General features: G+C 37.7%; 1 protein-coding gene across 2 annotated transcripts in view; it reads left to right on the top strand.

Annotated features, from left to right (window-relative positions):
• aatkb (apoptosis-associated tyrosine kinase b) overlaps positions 1–12,278 on the top strand; it is a 46,729-nt gene extending 34,451 nt beyond the window's left edge. For both annotated transcript variants that reach the window (XM_069159934.1, XM_069159935.1), the window contains 9 exons: positions 523–610; positions 1,521–1,654; positions 2,002–2,086; positions 2,477–2,598; positions 3,704–3,853; positions 4,182–7,710; positions 7,986–8,115; positions 8,228–8,437; positions 9,573–12,278. In XM_069159934.1, coding sequence (XP_069016035.1) covers positions 523–610; positions 1,521–1,654; positions 2,002–2,086; positions 2,477–2,598; positions 3,704–3,853; positions 4,182–7,710; positions 7,986–8,115; positions 8,228–8,437; positions 9,573–9,601 — 4,477 coding nt within the window. In that variant the 3' untranslated portion in view covers positions 9,602–12,278. The remainder of the gene's footprint in view (positions 1–522; positions 611–1,520; positions 1,655–2,001; positions 2,087–2,476; positions 2,599–3,703; positions 3,854–4,181; positions 7,711–7,985; positions 8,116–8,227; positions 8,438–9,572) is intronic.
• The last annotated feature ends 7,446 nt before the right edge of the window (positions 12,279–19,724 follow it).

The raw sequence follows: 19,724 nt of genomic DNA on the forward strand, positions 1-19,724 counted from the left end.
ATGAAACAATAAACAATTTAAAAGCCAAACAATAAATAAAATAATAAAACAATAGAGCCTCAATTAAAAGCCAGGCTCAAAAGATATGTCTTAAGACGACACTGTTGATCACTAAATTCAGATCAAACAGACACACTCCCAAAAACACATCTTTATGAAGCTTATTTTCTAATTTATGACAGGATTATTTTCAGATGGATCTCCAGTAAACTAATCTGGAAGAGTGAATTTAGCTACTGATATACAGGAAACTAGTAGAAACAATTTATTGACTTTGGATTTGATGAGAGAAGTTGAATGGGAGTCTATGGAGGCTTTTTGGAGCTGACCTCTAGTGGCACTCGGTGGTATTGCAGCTGAAGGCACTTCTGCATCGGCCTCATTTTTCAGAGGCTAAGTCCACTTTTAAATACAGCTAATTTAAAAAATGTATGGGGTGTAAGAGTTTATTGCAGAGCTGCCATATTGGGTTGCATTCAATTGTTCAGGTGTTCCTAATAAAGTGGTCTTCCTCCCCTCCAGTGCCCTGCAGCACCCGGCTCTGCTGCAATGTCTGGCCCAGTGCACCGAGGTCACCCCCTACCTGCTGGTGATGGACTTCTGTCCATTGGTGAGTAATAAAAATAAAAAAGAAGAGAGCGATCAATACGAATTAAATTACACCTGAAGTAAATATATAGAAAGTATTGACTTTGGAAAAAATTCTCCTGTAGTGGATACGACCTCAGTTTCATTTAATATTCTAATAAAATCAATGTGCTGCAAATGTTTTATAATGTTTGAGTTGACTGTAGTTTATCAATGTCCTTGTCAACTTTTTTTAACCTTCCACATACTTCAAAGTCCAAATTTCAACCTGTAACTCATTCAGTGCATTAAGTAGATTGAAAACATTTTGTAATGTGCAGTTATGGGATTTTTTTTTTTGGCATTAAAATCCTTCTTGGCAGCTGCAGCATGTAAACATTTGGCAGACAAGCTGAAAGTTACGGACAAGTCAAACTGCACTTGTACCCCAAATCCATCATCCTCAATTTGATTGATCAGTTTATTCGATCAAACACGGATAATTATAGGAAATATTCTTAATTTATTTCTTGTCACGGTGAAAGTAAATTGGTTTTAAGGTGACATGTCATGTGTGGAAACAGCAGCAGCAGTTAACCCACGGAGGAGGGAGGTCTGCTGGGATTTGTATGATGAAATAGTTCATCTTAGTAGTTAAGATGAAGTCGTCCAATAAAGACATCTTCCATCCAAAAAAATGAGTTTAATTGACTCAGATGGATGGATTTTGTCTTCTAAACTCGTAGAAATTGTGAGTTTGTTAGTTCATCTGGTGTTCTTCCATGCAGTGTCCCAGATTCTAATACCAGACAGGATTTACGTGACTGGACAAAAAAAAAAAAGACAAAAAAAAAAAGGGTGACAATAGATGAAGCTCAGTACAAAAGCAGCGTTGCCCTCCAGTGGTTGAGAGGCTGTAACACGCAGATGTCTGATTTCCCTGCTGCGTCCAGGGGGATGTGAAGGGTTACCTCCGGAGCTGCAGGACCGCTGAAACCATGACCCCGGACCCCCTGGTTCTGCAGCGGATGGCGTGTGACATCGCCTCGGGACTCCTGCACCTGCACAAACACAACTTCACACACAGGTAGGGTGAAAGAAATGACAACACACATAACCCAGCAACACTGTGATTTAAAAAAAAACAACTAAAAACATTTAAATGGCCTTTCTGCTTCTCGGTTGCTTCCTGAAACAATATCCTGGTGCTGCCTGAGTGCTCCTCACAGACTCCAGCATCAGTGATTTTGTTGCAGGCGGTGGCTCCTCCTCTCCAGAGAAACTCAAACCTCCACTCAGGTGTTGAACCAGAGAATTGTTATTTCACCATGCTATCTGTCAGTGTGTCTGTTTAATATGTCGATTAATAGTGAACATAATCAGTTAACCTTCCTCCACCTCCACCTCCTCCTCCTCCTCCTCCTCCATCACCAGTGACCTGGCTTTGAGGAACTGCTTGTTGACTGCTGATGTCTCGGTGAAGATTGGAGATTATGGTCTGGCCCAATCCAAGTACAAGGTAGATTTATTTACCAGATAATAAACATGCACACACACGCATCCTGTTTTTGAAGCAAATAATTTAATTTATTTGGCGAAATGTGAAAAAATGATTGTTTGTTGCCTGTGGAAAGACAATTATTAACCACCAAAGACTGGATGAATGAATGAACAGATGAACAACCCTGTTCGTGAAGTATTATCCAAATCCCTGATATCCTTCATAGATCTACAAAACAATCTATCATTTACTCCACACAAGTTTCTAAAAGGTTTTACAGATAATTTCTGTCTCCGGAGCTGAATTCACTCATTTCTGAATATAATTTTAAATAAGAAAAGGTGAATATTTTTCCCCTCTGTCCATCACATCGGCCTCTTAACGATCCGCTCAAACCCTCTTTGTCAGGATGATTACTACATGACGTCGGATCAGATGTACGTGCCGCTGCGCTGGATCGCTCCAGAGCTGGTGGACGAGGTGCACGGAAACCTGCTGGTGGCCGACCAGACGCAGCAGAGCAACATCTGGTGACGTCAACACACACACACACGCACGCACGCACGCACACACACACACACACACACACGCACACACGCACACACACACACACACACACACACACACACACATTTATGAATTTCAACGAGTGTCACATTTCTGTCAGTTTCATTGCTTTAACTCTTTTAGTGACGTCATCTCATTTGTTTATTTGTTTTATTTGTTCATTGTTTATTTTGAGTTGTTGGTACCCATAATTGTAAGTATTTCAGTGATATACTTTGTATATTTAAGCTACAAAAATCAGATTTTTATTCATATGTTCTGATGTTGAAAGCCAATGAGCGTCTCCTGTTCCTCATCAGTTGTATGTTTATAATTTAAAATACTATCAGGCCAAATGCTACAGTAACGGTATAAAATGAACAGTAACTGATGGTTAAATTGCATTTGTGTGACAATGACCATGACACCCCCACCTGAGTCCTCAAACAGACATTTTGAGTGTGTTAAAAAGCCTAAATGTTCTAATTTTCCCAAAATGTTCTCACTCCCAGAGGTCTAAAACTCAAACTGGAATAATAAACGTGCAAGCACATTTATAGTCTGCTCTGAGAAAACAGATTAATAAAGATTTCACAGCATCCAGCACAGTTTCAACATGTTTTAGGCAATAAACATTAAGGAAAATTCAGCTTACGCTATATATAAGATGGAAACAGAGGGATTTTATTTATAAATTTGCTGTTATTTATGAACATATCCATTCTGTTAAATTGGGATTAAAGTTGAAAGAAAGAAACATGAGTTGCACAATGATACTGTTAAATTCTCAATTATTTATACATTTTGCATTGGCTTTGAAAGACCCTCCAGGGAACATGACTAAACCAAACCCTGAGAGCGCAAACAAACACTCAAGATAGTGAAATGTAATAGGAAAGGCCAGTGGCAAAATGTCAGAGCAAATTAATTGTCAACAATACCGAGAAACATTTACGACACTAAAACCAGATATAAAGCTTTAACATTCTTTGAGGGATTAATGGAAATGTGTACAAATGCTGTTTTATGTTGAATCGTCATTAACGTTCACGTCCTCCTGCGTCCTCCTGCGTCCTCCTGTGTCCTCAGGTCTCTGGGTGTGACCATCTGGGAGCTGTTCGAGCTTGGAAACCAGCCCTACAGACACTACTCCGACAGACAGGTGCTGACCTACGCTGTGAGGGAGCAGCAGCTGCGACTGCCCGAACCGCTGCTCAAAGTGCCGCTGGCTGAGCGCTGGTGAGTGAAACCGGCTCAGCACAAAAGATTTAGCAGCCCACTGGGAGAAGGACGTAATGCAGCAAAACACAATAACAACACCATTAAATCCTTTCCAGAGGCAAAGACGAGGCTTCTAATTATAATGCTCATTTTGTAGGTTTACTTGCGTTGCCTTGTCTTTTTTAGTCTTATTATCACAACTTCAAGATGACATACATTATACATACATGACATACATGACATACATTAGTATTACATTCCCTTAGTACCCCTATATTTTAATAATCATGTGGGGTATTGATGAGCACATCTTTTGTCTGTGTTGTCTCTTTTTTGGGGTCTACAGGTACGAGGTGATGCAGTTCTGCTGGCTCCAGCCCGATCAGAGACCCAACGCTGAGGAAGTCCACTTGCTGCTCAGCTACCTGTGTGCCAAGGGGGCCAGCGAGGCCGAGGAGGACTTCGAGAGGCGCTGGAACTCCCTGCGTCCCAACATGGGATTCAACAGCCACCGCGGTGCCTCATCGATGTCGCGAGACCACCCCTCGTCCGCCTCCTCTTCTTTCCCTCTCCTTGAGCAGTTCTCAGCCGGCGACGGCTACCACTCGGAGTCTGGCGACGACATACTGACGGTCACCGAGACCAGCCACGGCCTGAACTTTGAGTACAAGTGGGAGCAAGCCAGAGCGGACAAGTCGTACCGAGCCCCGGAGTCGTCCAGTACCTTGGGACAGGTCAACCATCATTGTCAGGAAGCATTTTACCCACCAGGAGGCATCGTGGGAGGTTGCCCCATGGAGAGCCTCGGCCACATTTCTCCTTCTTACTACCAACAGAAACATCTCCATGCTCCAGGTGTCCTTCCCGTCCTCAGTGCCCACAGCCCCTCGGTAAGCAGCGAATACTACATTCGCATTGAGGAGCCGGTAGACTGTAACATTGATCCAGACTACACCATGTGCTCCTACAGCCCAGACTACCAGGGCAGCAGTGGCAGCTTCCTGACCGGGAGTGCAGACTCAGGTGAGTGCATGGCCTGTCCGTCTCTGACTAAAAACATGGGTCCCTATTGGTCGGCGGACATCCATAAATCCAACGTGTACGATTCCAACGACTCAAGTCCCGCCATCTCCCTGACGATGGAGCCGCTTTTAGGGCACGTGTCGGACAACAGCCCACTACGACCCTGGGAGTCCAGTCACTACGTGTCCTATAAAGATCAGGATGGGGGTTACTACTACGAGCACTCGCCCCCTTTGGGAATAGATCCGTATCTGATTGGTGGAGAATCCTCTAGTGAGTTTCATCAGGAAAGCTGGGGGTCAAGAAGCCTTCGACGGGCTTTGGGTGAGCTGGAGAGCCCGCTGGGAATATCCCCCTCGGGAAACAATCCGCCTCAACAGGCTTACCAAGACGTGTACCTGGACACGAGTCAGACCTCCATCATAGGAAAGAACGTGACTGGGGGCTACTATGACATGATGGGTTCCCTGAGGAAGACGATGCCCAGCCACGCGAGGCACAGCAGCCACTCCGTCAGCATCAACATGGAGGCCGAGGGGGCTCTCTTCATCGGACACAGGGACAGCGATTCGGAAGAGGAGGAAGAGGACATATTCGTTGAGAGGCACACCTGCAACACCTGGCCTTCGAAACACCGCCACAGCAGCGGGGGTCACCACAGACGGGCGAGCCACAGCTGCAGACAGGACACATATGCTGATTTCCACTACACGATGCCAAGTACGGACATCGAAGACTCCTGGCCGGAAGATCACAGCCTGGGCTTTCACGCTCTACCCAAACCCATCGACTATCTGGAGCCGCAGCAGGCCAAAGATAACAGTGCCTGCCTCAGTCTGAGTAAGCATCATGCAATGGTGCCCTCGGACAACTGCAATGCCTACATCTACCTGTGCCATGAAGGTGAGAATCAGGTGCCGGCATCTGGAGAGTGCTGCCACTCACACTTTGTTGACCCGCTCACTGGCCTGCTAGTCAGAAACAACAGCTATTGTCACAGCTACAGTCACAGCAGCTACATCACAGATAAGGTCATCGACATCCCAAGCAACGAGGAGATGATCAATCTGTCACCGGCTCCGGGGGGTCCCATTGTAGCCAAACCCGCCGTGAAAAAGTCAGAGGATGGCATAGAGCAGTACGTCAATCTGACGACTGATGATGGCCCATTCAAGGAGAAGAGGGACGATGTAATCAAGGAAAATCTAATCGTGCAAAAAGTGCCCGAGCCCAGAACAGAAGAGGTCGCCCTGACGATGACCGAAACCACTTCACCTCCTCCTGCTGACAACATGCACGTGATGGTGACCATTACAGATCCACCGTCAGAGCTGAGTCACACCGTCGACAGCGGCGTCGACAGCGGCGTCGACCGTGGCGGTTCCACCGTGAGCCTCGCCGACATCCTCGACTGCAGCGACGGCGACGAAGACGACGAAATGACGGACGATATCACTGACGTCACCTCGGGCATCTTCGCTGACGAGTCCAGCGAACTGAACGCTTCGCCTGCCTTCAAGTCGCTCCAGAAGCAGGTAGGAACTCCGGACTCCATGGATTCGATGGATCTGCCCTCCGCAGCGGGGTCTTGCGAAGGCTTCAGCCCGGCGTCCTCCCACCCTTCAAACTCACCTAAAGCTATGGACAGCGGCTACGATACGGAGAATAACGAGAGCCCCGAGTTTGTCCCCAAAGAGCCTCATGAACCCCGTGAGGGAAAACCTACCCTCGATGCCAGTCTGGAGGAGGAGGACGAGGAGCTGGAGGAACACGAAGTTGAGGCGAACGCGGTGCCCACAGAGAGTGAACTATCGCTGGGTGAAGATGTGACCTCGCAGACAGGCGACCCCATTCTTTTACCACTGAGTGACAAGACTCCATACAGAGACTCTGCCTACTTCTCAGATTATGAGAACGAAAGGCAGAGTCGCGACGAAGAAGAAGAACTCCAATCGAGAGTATCGGATGAACATAATGTCGAACAGGAGCAGCTCAAAACGGAGAATGAAGAAGAGGAAGAGCAGAAGGATGCTGGAGCGAGCAAAGACATACAACTTGAAATGAAACCCGTATTACCGGGCACGACACAGTCCTCCTCTCCACCTGAGATGGAGGAGTACTTGAGCGAGGAGTGCTGCCAAGAGGCACTGGGTCTACCTCTGGATCCCTCTGACTCTGCCTCAATAACAGAGGGAGTACTGGATGAATGGCCGTCGCAGGAAGAGAGCTCGTCCTTGGGCGACTGGGCAGCCGAGGTGGTGGGCGCCATGGAAGAAGCTCTCGGTGCCCTGAATGGGGAATGTGCCTCCAACGATAAGGTAGACGAGGAGCAAACAGAGGACTTAAAAGACTCTGTTGAAGCTTTAGAAACAACCGAAGAGCCGGCGATCCAGACAATTCAAAACAAGCCATCAGGGACATCAGGTGAAACCGCGCACACCTTACCTAAAGACGAGGTGGCTTTGCAGCACACGGCAAACACCCGACGGTTTTCCTCTTCCTCTCCTCCGCCTCCATCCACCCCACCGCCTCCACTCCCCGCAGCGGAGGGCCGAGCGTCTCCGGCGGACGGGGAGGAGGCCGACGAGGAGGACGGCGACACCGACGACAGCGACGAGTCGGACGAGGAGCTGCGAAGTTACAGCGTGCAGGAGCGGAGCGGCGGGGAGGAGAGCGAGGACGAGTGCCACCCGGTGCCCATCGTGGTGTGCGACAGCAGCGACGCCCACAAACTGCGCAGCCTCCTCAAGATGCCGACGCTGCTCACTGCGGAGAACCTGGAGGAGGAGCTGGAAGGCAAGAAGAAGACCGTGTCGTTTTTCGATGACGTTACCGTCTATCTCTTTGATCAGGTGGGTGGTAAAGAAGGAATATTCAAACCTAATCAATATTATATAATATAATATGGGACATAATGTAATTCGAAAGGGTTTTTCAAGAAAATTCATGGAAAATATCAAGAATACTGCTGCTCTTTAAACACGTTCAGCCTATTTTAACTTACCGTTTTGGTCTTGTGGTACAGCAATTATGGTTTAATCAATCTCACTCTAATTTACCTCCTTTTGGCACCAAACAGCTGTAATTCATCCCTTTTTTTTTCCTCCTCTAAAATCACGACCACCAGGAAAGCCCAACTAAAGAGCTGGCTGAGCACGGCTTCTCTCTAGAAGCAAGAGGTCAGAGTTTACGAGGCAAATCCCCCGACAGGGTTAACGCCTCCGATGACTCTTCAGATGGGAACATCTCAGAGGAGAGTAAGTACATTTTTTAGTTTACATGTATAATTAGCTTGCTTGAATCAGCATCTGAACAAACCTATTCAGTGAGCAGATATCAAACAGTTACTCACAGGCTGTCTTTTCTCAGGTGCAGGGTACGAGTGGGAGGACGACTTCCCCTTGCTTCCTCTGCCAACGTCCTCGGAGACGTCTGACTCCCGTCCGCCCCGCATCATCACCACCAAAGCTCCGGACCCCAAACCAGCCGTGCAGTACTCCCGCTTCACCGTCTCCCCCTCCAGCGTGTCCCGTTTCTCCATCACCCACATCTCAGACTCTGATATGGACTCGGCAGGAGGTGGGTCACTTTCTACACAACAATGTGTCCTTCTTCAAGTGAGATGCAGATCAAATTTCTGATTTTTGGTCACAGACCTGAAAATGGTTTAAAGATTTAAAGTTGCAGAAAAAGAGAAAACTTTAAAGCTACTGAAACAGGAAACATTTTTTTTTAAACAAAGCAAAAGGATTTAAAGGAAGCCTTACAATTAAACTTGAACTCAAGAATACTGTGCAACTAATTATGTCTCTTCTTTATGTCTGACACTATTTATTAGTTTATTTTAGCTAAGATTAGTTTAGCTTAGCCTAGTTCAGTTTAAATTAGTTTAGTTTAAATTAGTTTAGTTTAGTTTAGTTTAGTTTAGTTTAGTTTAGTTTGGTTTAGCTCTGTTCAGTTAGTTCTTAGATCTTCATTGGCTACAACATTTCTGCAGCTTTTCTTCCTGCGGTCCATAAGAAACTTTACAATGTGACAATGCAACTATAACTACTTAAACCACAATGCATGACATTATAAAATAAACAGGACAAAGACTGGAGCGCACCCACAAACAAGACAAGCTCCAAAAAAGATACAATCAGCAAAACATTTGGAAAACATGAACTCGTAAAAGTTCATTATATGGTCCTTTTTCCTTCCAGTATCCCAAAAACGCAGCCAGAACCTCCACAGCTCACAAGCCTCCATGTATATCTTGTAATGTTGCTGGCCTGTCAACTTTTTACTTCTTACATTTCATTAGTTTCTCCATCTATTCCAAACCTCTAATCAAAAGATGCTGTTTTAATACAATTTCAAATCGAATAGTGATAGTGTTCTCTTCAACTTGGCTCTTCAGAGATTTAATCAATCCTTAACTCTTGGAACAACTCTAATATAAATCTAGTGACTGTTGAAAATCACACGTGGACATGTTTTAGCTAATTTGGCAGTAAAAAAAGATTTTCTAATATATTATATATTAGACTTAATCCCAGTATGGGAACAAGGCCCGTTAAAGATGCAACATATTGCCAAAGAATAAATTACCACCATAATAGCACCATAAAAACGCTTTCTTGCCAAATCTCCTAGAAATCTGCCAACATTTTGGGGAGAAAAAAGATGCTCGTGTACATTCATCTTTTCTGCTTTGTTGTGTCCTCTGCAGGAAGCAGCGAAGATGGAGACAAAGAGTAACATGCTGTGGATATTTACTGCCTCTCCAGGACAACAACATTGGCCTACAAGCATGACTTCTGATTTCATTTTTAACGTCAGGTTTTAGAAACACAAGACAGTGCCTCTTACCGCCTGTGGACACTTTTGAAAGGTCCGTCTTACCACGATGTAGGACTAGCCCAAGCTGTTAAAAACACTGAAAAGAGAATGGTTAATATATAACATTTCCAGAATATTAATATATACCGAATGTTTGATGAATTTATGAAACCAGGGGAAACTTGTATGTTGAATTCTGCGTGTTTTTTTTGGATCAAGTGGAAGGACAGACCTTTGAAAAGCATCACATTCGCCACCTCTTTCACTTTTTAATTTATGATGGCAGGTATTCATAAAAGCGTGGAGCCACCTGGACTATCAGAGGCAGGACAATTAAACTGTTGCGCAAACAGTCGCTGAGTGAACGACACAACTTTTTGGGTTTTGAACAAAGGATCAGCACTTTGAACAAGACTGTCAATCGCCACAGACTTTCTACTTTTTAGGAAATGGTTTTACTGGTATTAATGAATATCAACAAGAATCCTTGAGGTATCACAAGTAATATAATGTTCATATTTGGGTTCATTCAAAGACAAAGATGGTGTGAAAGAAGGAAGCAAAGGGAATCTCACAGCTGCCTGGTTGCAGAGTGTTTTCTTTTTTTTTAGGAAACAGCTGATCGAACCTTGACAAACTAATAATTTGTGACTTTTTTTCTTTATTTGTTGCATCAGGACCACTACTGTACTGTTTTACATAAATATCATCCTCTCTACCAAACTGAGTGCCAGCGCCGCCATCACAACCAACTCCTCCCTACTGCAAGCATCAGATCTGGCATTAACATGAGTCATGTTGATCTGGTCACAAGTGGTCTCCAAAGACGCACTGAGATCCGATCTGCTCAGACCACATTATACCCGCTGGAATAATTCCAAAATCCGAGCCTGAACTGACATGATCGAGTTGAGACTGACGGTTCATGTTGGGAATTACAATCTTAAGTATTCAAGCATCCAATTACAGACATCAAATTAAAAGTGGTCTCAAGATGCATGTTAATGCCGGGTCTAAACGAGGCTACAGTCACTGTAGTGATGAGAAGGGAAAGAAGCAATTTAAGATTTTACTCTTTTTAAAGGTTTATTAAATATAGCAATGCATGATTTAAAGTAACAACAAAAAACAACAAAAAAAGAATTTTCTGCTAAGAGACAAAAAGGAACCGTTTTTTTTTTGTTTGTTTTGTGTTTTGGAGCAGAGACAGGCACACATGGTCATGGAAATCCCTTTATGCTACTTATCCAAAACAGAATTGGCATCATGTGGAAATATTCAGCTCTGTAATAATGACGTAGGCCAACAGAAGTGGACAAAATCTCACAGTAAGTGTAATATGATATAATGATAATTTTCTGGAACCTCAGTTGGTGAAATGGGATTGTCCAGTGAAATTAAATACCTGACAAATCACGGTACTTCATCACATTGATGCAAAGATCCTGTAAATCCAATATGGCTACAACACGGTAATGCTCAATGCAACAAGATCAACGACGAGCTGGTACAACCAGAGTTATCAAAGGGGAAGATATCTTGGTAGAAATGGGTTGTTGGTTTTTCTCAGTATTTGCCATCATATTACCGAACCATGCAAGTGAATATATGAAAATACAAACTGGCACAACACGCTTCTCTACTTTTGTCTGAACAAATGTGCTTTTGTGTACGTAAATCAGCACATTGTACATCCAGTATTTCTCTGCTTATACCCATTTCTACCACATAAGAGACTCGAACAACTGCCTGACTTTACTGTTACTGTCAATCGCTGTATATTGGCTGCTCTGGAGCAGATTTGGACTATGAAGCTCAACCTTTTACTTTTAATTTATCATAATTTGGTTTATTTATGAGGTAGGACAAATCTTAGCTGCACACTGAAACCGTAAACGAGTTTTAAAGCACTTAAAAACTGACCACGTTGTCGAACCACGTTGCTTTTAGGTGGAACACATCAGTTCACTGTTTAGTCTAATATGTCTGATCAGCTGTTTGAAAGGCAATAGAGGTCATGATCATGAAATGCTACCGTGCTTAGCTTTCTGTGTGTGTGTACATGTAAGGAAGTGAAAGGTTGATAATTTGCAGGTGTGCTGTGTCAAATCTCTACAGCCTCGTAGAAAAAAGCAGGATTCCACCTTTTTAACACCCAATGATCGACATGTAGAGTCTTCTAAGTGTTCGTTTGCCTTCCAAGGCTTTAATACTCTGTAACAGTTTAGCATAGAACCATCTCGATGGCTGTCCATAATATTTTTGTATCTGGACAAAAATACTTCTAAGAGTTTTGATGTACTGTTCCTGTGAAGGAGGGGAAAGGCTTTAAAAAAAAAAAAAAAAAAAGATATCTGTTTATTGTTGCCAAAGAAACGTTGTGTTGTGGTCCTGGGGTGAGTACAGTTGGTGTTATTTTTACCGACAGAGAGGAGGAAACGTGAGAGAGAATCTTTGGCCTTGAACTGAAATGTGCAAGAGAATTTTCGGTTTGCGACACTGTCAGTAATATCTGCCCCCACACTGAACTGGTCACACCATTACTTTCTGTACCTTCTATCAAATATAAATAAACTCTGGTTTACACATTAAGAAATCTTTTGCCCATTTGTTAAATTTTTTTTTAAAGGTGCACTATTTAAGATTTAAGTTCCATCTTGTAATACCACTTTATACGTCAGGAGGCGATGGTGAGTCACTGTGGCCTCCAAGGATGCCACATTTTTATCATATTATAGACGACATGCTATAGTATGACTTTTTTATCATATTATAGACGACATGTTATAGTATGACTTTATTATCATATTATAGACGACATGTTATAGTATGACTTTTTGGTCATATTTTAAACGACATGCTATAGTGTGACTTTTTTTTTTATCATATTTTAGACGACATGCTATAGTGTGACTTTTTTATCATATTACAGACGACATGCTATAGTATGACTTTTTGGTCATATTTTAGACGACATGCTATAGTATGACTTTTTTATCATATTATAGACGACATGTTATAGTGTGACTTTTTTATCATATTATAGAAGACATGCTATAGTGTGACTTTTTTATCATATTATAGACGACATGCTATAGTGTGACTTTTTTATCATATTATAGACGACATGCTATAGTATGACTTTTTTATCATATTATAGACGACATGCTATAGTGTGACTTTTTTATCATATTATAGAAGACATGCTATAGTGTGACTTTTTTATCATATTATAGACGACATGCTATAGTATGACTTTTTTATCATATTATAGACGACATGCTATAGTGTGACTTTTTTATCATATTATAGACGACATGCTATAGTATGACTTTTTTATCATATTATAGACGACATGCTATAGTATGACTTTTGTATCATATTATAGACGACATGCTATAGTGTGACTTTTTTATCATATTATAGAAGACATGCTATAGTATGATTTTTTTTTATCATATTATAGACGACATGCTATAGTATGACTTTTGTATCATATTATAGACGACATGCTATAGTGTGACTTTTTTATCATATTATAGAAGACATGCTATAGTATGATTTTTTTTTATCATATTATAGACGACATGCTATAGTATGACTTTTGTATCATATTATAGACGACATGCTATAGTGTGACTTTTTTATCATATTATAGAAGACATGCTATAGTATGACTTTTTTATCATATTATAGACGACATGCTATAGTGTGACTTTTTTATCATATTATAGACGACATGCTATAGTATGACTTTTTTATCATATTATAGACGACATGCTATAGTATGACTTTTTTTATCATATTATAGACGACATGCTATAGTGTGACTTTTTTTTATCATATTATAGACGACATGCTATAGTGTGACTTTTTTTATCATATTATAGACGACATGCAATAGTATGACTTTTTTATCATATTATAGACGACATGCTATAGTATTACTTTTTTATCATATTATAGACGACATGCTATAGTGTGACTTTTTTATCATATTTTAGACGACATGCTATAGTATGACTTTTTTATCATATTATAGACGACATGCTATAGTGTGACTTTTTTATCATATTTTAGACGACATGCTATAGTGTGACTTTTTTTTTTTATCATATTTTAGACGACATGCTATAGTATGACTTTTTTTTATCATATTATACATGACATGCTATAGTATGACTTTTTTATCATATTTTAGACGACATGCTATAGTGTGACTTTTTTTTATCATATTTTAGACGACATACTATAGTATGACTTTTTGGTAATATTTTAAACGACATGCTATAGTGTGACTTTTTTTTTATCATATTTTAGACGACATGCTATAGTATGACTTCTTTATCATATTATAGACGACATGCTATAGTATGACTTTTTGGTCATATTTTAAACGACATGCTATAGTGTGACTTTTTTTTTTATCATATTTTAGACGACATGCTATAGTGTGACTTTTTTATCATATTATAGACGACATGCTATAGTATGACTTTTTGGTCATATTTTAGACGACATGCTATAGTATGACTTTTTTTTATCATATTATAGACGACATGTTATAGTGTGACTTTTTTATCATATTATAGAAGACATGCTATAGTGTGACTTTTTTATCATATTATAGACGACATGCTATATTGACTTTTTTTTTATCATATTTTAGACGACATGCTATAGTATGACTTTTTTATCATATTTTAGACGATATGCTATAGTATGACTTTTTTATCATATTTTAGACGACATGCTATAGTATGACTTTTTTATCGTATTATAGATGACATGCTATAGTATGCCTTTTTTATCATATTTTAGACGACATGTTATAGTATGGCTTTTTTATCATATTATAGACGACATGCTACAGTATGACTTTTTTTTTTCATATTTTAGACAACATGCTATAGTATGACTTTTTTATCATATTTTAGACGACATGCTATAGTATGACTTTTTTATCGTATTATAGATGACATGCTATAGTATGACTTTTTTATCATATTTTAGACGACATGTTATAGTATGGCTTTTTTATCATATTATAGACGACATGCTATAGTATGACTTTTTTATCATATTATAGACGACATGCTATAGTGTGACTTTTTTTTTTATCATATGATAGACGACATGTTATAGTATGACTTTTTTTATCATATTTTAGACGACATGCTATAGTGTGACTTTTTTTATCATATTTTAGACGACATGCTATAGTATGACTTTTTTATCATATTTTAGACGACATGCTATAGTATGACTTTTTGGTCATATTTTAGACGACATGCTATAGTATGACTTTTTGGTCATATTTTAGACGACATGCTATAGTATGACTTTTTTATCATATTATAGAGGACATGCTATAGTATGACTTTTTTATCATATTTTAGACGACATGCTATAGTATGACTTTTTTATCATATTTTAGACGATATGCTATAGTATGACTTTTTTTTTATCATATTTTAGACGACATGCTATAGTATGACTTTTTTATCATATTTTAGACGACATGCTATAGTATGACTTTTTTATCGTATTATAGACGACATGCTATAGTATGACTTTTTTATCATATTTTAGACGACATGTTATAGTATGACTTTTTTATCATATTATAGACGACATGCTATAGTATGACTTTTTTATCATATTATAGACGACATGCTATAGTGTGACTTTTTTATCATATTATAGACGACATGCTATAGTATGACTTTTTTGTCATATTATAGACGACATGCTATAGTGTGACTTTTTTATCATATTATAGACGACATGCTATAGTATGACTTTTTTATCATATTTTAGACGACATGCTATAGTGTGACTTTTTTTTATCATATTATAGACGACATGCTATAGTATGACTTTTTTTATCATATTATAGACGACATGCTATAGTATGACTTTTTTATCATATTATAGACGACATGCTATAGTATGACTTTTTTATCATATTATAGACGACATGCTATAGTATGACTTTTTTATCATGTTATAGACGACATGCTATAGTGTGACTTTTTTTTATCATATTATAGACGACATGCTATAGTATGACTTTTTTTATCATATTATAGACGACATGCTACAGTATGACTTTTTTATCATATTATAGACGACATGCTTTAGTATGACTTTTTTATCATATTATAGACGACATGCTATAGTATGACTTTTTTATCATATTTTAGACGACATGCTATAGTGTGACTTTTTTATCACATTTTAGACGACATGCTATAGTATGACTTTTTTATCGTATTATAGACGACATGCTATAGTATGACTTTTTTATCATATTATAGACGACATGCTATAGTGTGACTTTTTTTATCATATTTTAGACGACATGCTATAGTATGACTTTTTTATCGTATTATAGACGACATGCTATAGTATGACTTTTTTATCATATTTTAGACGATATGCTATAGTATGACTTTTTTTTTCTCATATTTTAGACAACATGCTATAGTGTGACTTTTTTATCATATTTTAGACGACATGCTATAGTATGACTTTTTTATCGTATTATAGACGACATGCTATAGTATGACTTTTTTATCATATTATAGACAACATGCTATAGTGTGACTTTTTTTTAATCATATTTTAGACAACATGCTATAGTATGACTTTTTTATCATATTTTAGACGACATGTTATAGTATGGCTTTTTTATCATATTATAGACGACATGCTATAGTGTGACTTTTTTATCATATTTTAGACGACATGTTATAGTATGACTTTTTTATCATGTTATAGACGACATGCTATAGTGTGACTTTTTTATCATATTATAGACGACATGCTATAGTATGACTTTTTTATCATATTATAGACGACATGCTATAGTGTGACTTTTTTTTATCATATTTTAGACGACATGCTATAGTGTGACTTTTTTTTATCATATTATAGACGACATGCTATAGTATGACTTTTTTATCATATTTTAGACGACATGCTATAGTGTGACTTTTTTTATCATATTGTAGACGACATGCTATAGTATGACTTTTTTTTATCATATTATAGACGACATGCTATAGTGTGACTTTTTTATCATATTATAGACGACATGCTATAGTATGACTTTTTTTATCATATTTTAGACGACATGCTATAGTATGACTTTTTTTATCATATTTTAGACGATATGCTATAGCATGACTTTTTTTTTTATCATATTTTAGACGACATGCTATAGTATGACTTTTTTATCATATTATAGACGACATGCTATAGTATGACTTTTTTATCATATTATAGACGACATGCTATAGTATGACTTTTTTATCATGTTATAGACGACATGCTATAGTGTGACTTTTTTTTATCATATTATAGACGACATGCTATAGTATGACTTTTTTATCATATTATAGACGACATGCTACAGTATGACTTTTTTATCATATTATAGACGACATGCTTTAGTATGACTTTTTTATCATATTATAGACGACATGCTATAGTATGACTTTTTTATCATATTTTAGACGACATGCTATAGTGTGACTTTTTTATCACATTTTAGACGACATGCTATAGTATGACTTTTTTATCGTATTATAGACGACATGCTATAGTATGACTTTTTTATCATATTATAGACGACATGCTATAGTGTGACTTTTTTTATCATATTTTAGACGACATGCTATAGTATGACTTTTTTATCGTATTATAGACGACATGCTATAGTATGACTTTTTTTATCATATTTTAGACGATATGCTATAGTATGACTTTTTTTTTATCATATTTTAGACAACATGCTATAGTATGACTTTTTTTATCATATTTTAGACGACATGCTATAGTATGACTTTTTTATCGTATTATAGACGACATGCTATAGTATGACTTTTTTATCATATTATAGACAACATGCTATAGTGTGACTTTTTTTATCATATTTTAGACAACATGCTATAGTATGACTTTTTTATCATATTTTAGACGACATGTTATAGTATGACTTTTTTATCATGTTATAGACGACATGCTATAGTGTGACTTTTTTTTATCATATTTTAGACAACATGCTATAGTGTGACTTTTTTATCATATTTTAGACGACATGCTATAGTATGACTTTTTTATCGTATTATAGACGACATGCTATAGTATGACTTTTTTATCATATTATAGACAACATGCTATAGTGTGACTTTTTTTTAATCATATTTTAGACAACATGCTATAGTATGACTTTTTTATCATATTTTAGACGACATGTTATAGTATGGCTTTTTTATCATATTATAGACGACATGCTATAGTGTGACTTTTTTATCATATTTTAGACGACATGTTATAGTATGACTTTTTTATCATGTTATAGACGACATGCTATAGTGTGACTTTTTTATCATATTATAGACGACATGCTATAGTATGACTTTTTTATCATATTATAGACGACATGCTATAGTGTGACTTTTTTTTATCATATTTTAGACGACATGCTATAGTGTGACTTTTTTTTATCATATTATAGACGACATGCTATAGTATGACTTTTTTATCATATTTTAGACGACATGCTATAGTGTGACTTTTTTTATCATATTGTAGACGACATGCTATAGTATGACTTTTTTTTATCATATTATAGACGACATGCTATAGTGTGACTTTTTTATCATATTATAGACGACATGCTATAGTATGACTTTTTTTATCATATTTTAGACGACATGCTATAGTATGACTTTTTTTATCATATTTTAGACGATATGCTATAGCATGACTTTTTTTTTTATCATATTTTAGACGACATGCTATAGTATGACTTTTTTATCATATTATAGACGACATGCTATAGTATGACTTTTTTATCATGTTATAGACGACATGCTATAGTGTGACTTTTTTTTATCATATTATAGACGACATGCTATAGTATGACTTTTTTATCATATTATAGACGACATGCTACAGTATGACTTTTTTATCATATTATAGACGACATGCTTTAGTATGACTTTTTTATCATATTATAGACGACATGCTATAGTATGACTTTTTTATCATATTTTAGACGACATGCTATAGTGTGACTTTTTTATCACATTTTAGACGACATGCTATAGTATGACTTTTTTATCGTATTATAGACGACATGCTATAGTATGACTTTTTTATCATATTATAGACGACATGCTATAGTGTGACTTTTTTTATCATATTTTAGACGACATGCTATAGTATGACTTTTTTATCGTATTATAGACGACATGCTATAGTATGACTTTTTTTATCATATTTTAGACGATATGCTATAGTATGACTTTTTTTTTATCATATTTTAGACAACATGCTATAGTATGACTTTTTTTATCATATTTTAGACGACATGCTATAGTATGACTTTTTTATCGTATTATAGACGACATGCTATAGTATGACTTTTTTATCATATTATAGACAACATGCTATAGTGTGACTTTTTTTTATCATATTTTAGACAACATGCTATAGTATGACTTTTTTATCATATTTTAGACGACATGTTATAGTATGACTTTTTTATCATGTTATAGACGACATGCTATAGTGTGACTTTTTTTATCATATTTTAGACAACATGCTATAGTATGACTTTTTTATCATATTTTAGACGACATGTTATAGTATGGCTTTTTTATCATATTATAGACGACATGCTATAGTATGACTTTTTTATCATATTATAGACGACATGCTATAGTGTGACTTTTTTTTATCATATTTTAGACAACATGCTATAGTATGACTTTTTTATCATATTTTAGACGACATGTTATAGTATGGCTTTTTTATCATATTATAGACGACATGCTATAGTATGACTTTTTTTTATCATATTTTAGATGACATGCTATAGTGTGACTTTTTTATCATATTATAGACGACATGCTATAGTATGACTTTTTTATCATATTATAGACGACATGCTATAGTATGACTTTTTTTTATGATATTTTAGACGACATGCTATAGTGTGACTTTTTTTTTTTATCATATTTTAGACGAC

Source organism: Embiotoca jacksoni, unplaced genomic scaffold (genome assembly GCF_022577435.1).
Source record: "Embiotoca jacksoni isolate LCO1_2020_lvr unplaced genomic scaffold, fEmbJac1.0.p SCAF_26, whole genome shotgun sequence".
NCBI classification, from domain to species: domain Eukaryota; kingdom Metazoa; phylum Chordata; class Actinopteri; family Embiotocidae; genus Embiotoca; species Embiotoca jacksoni.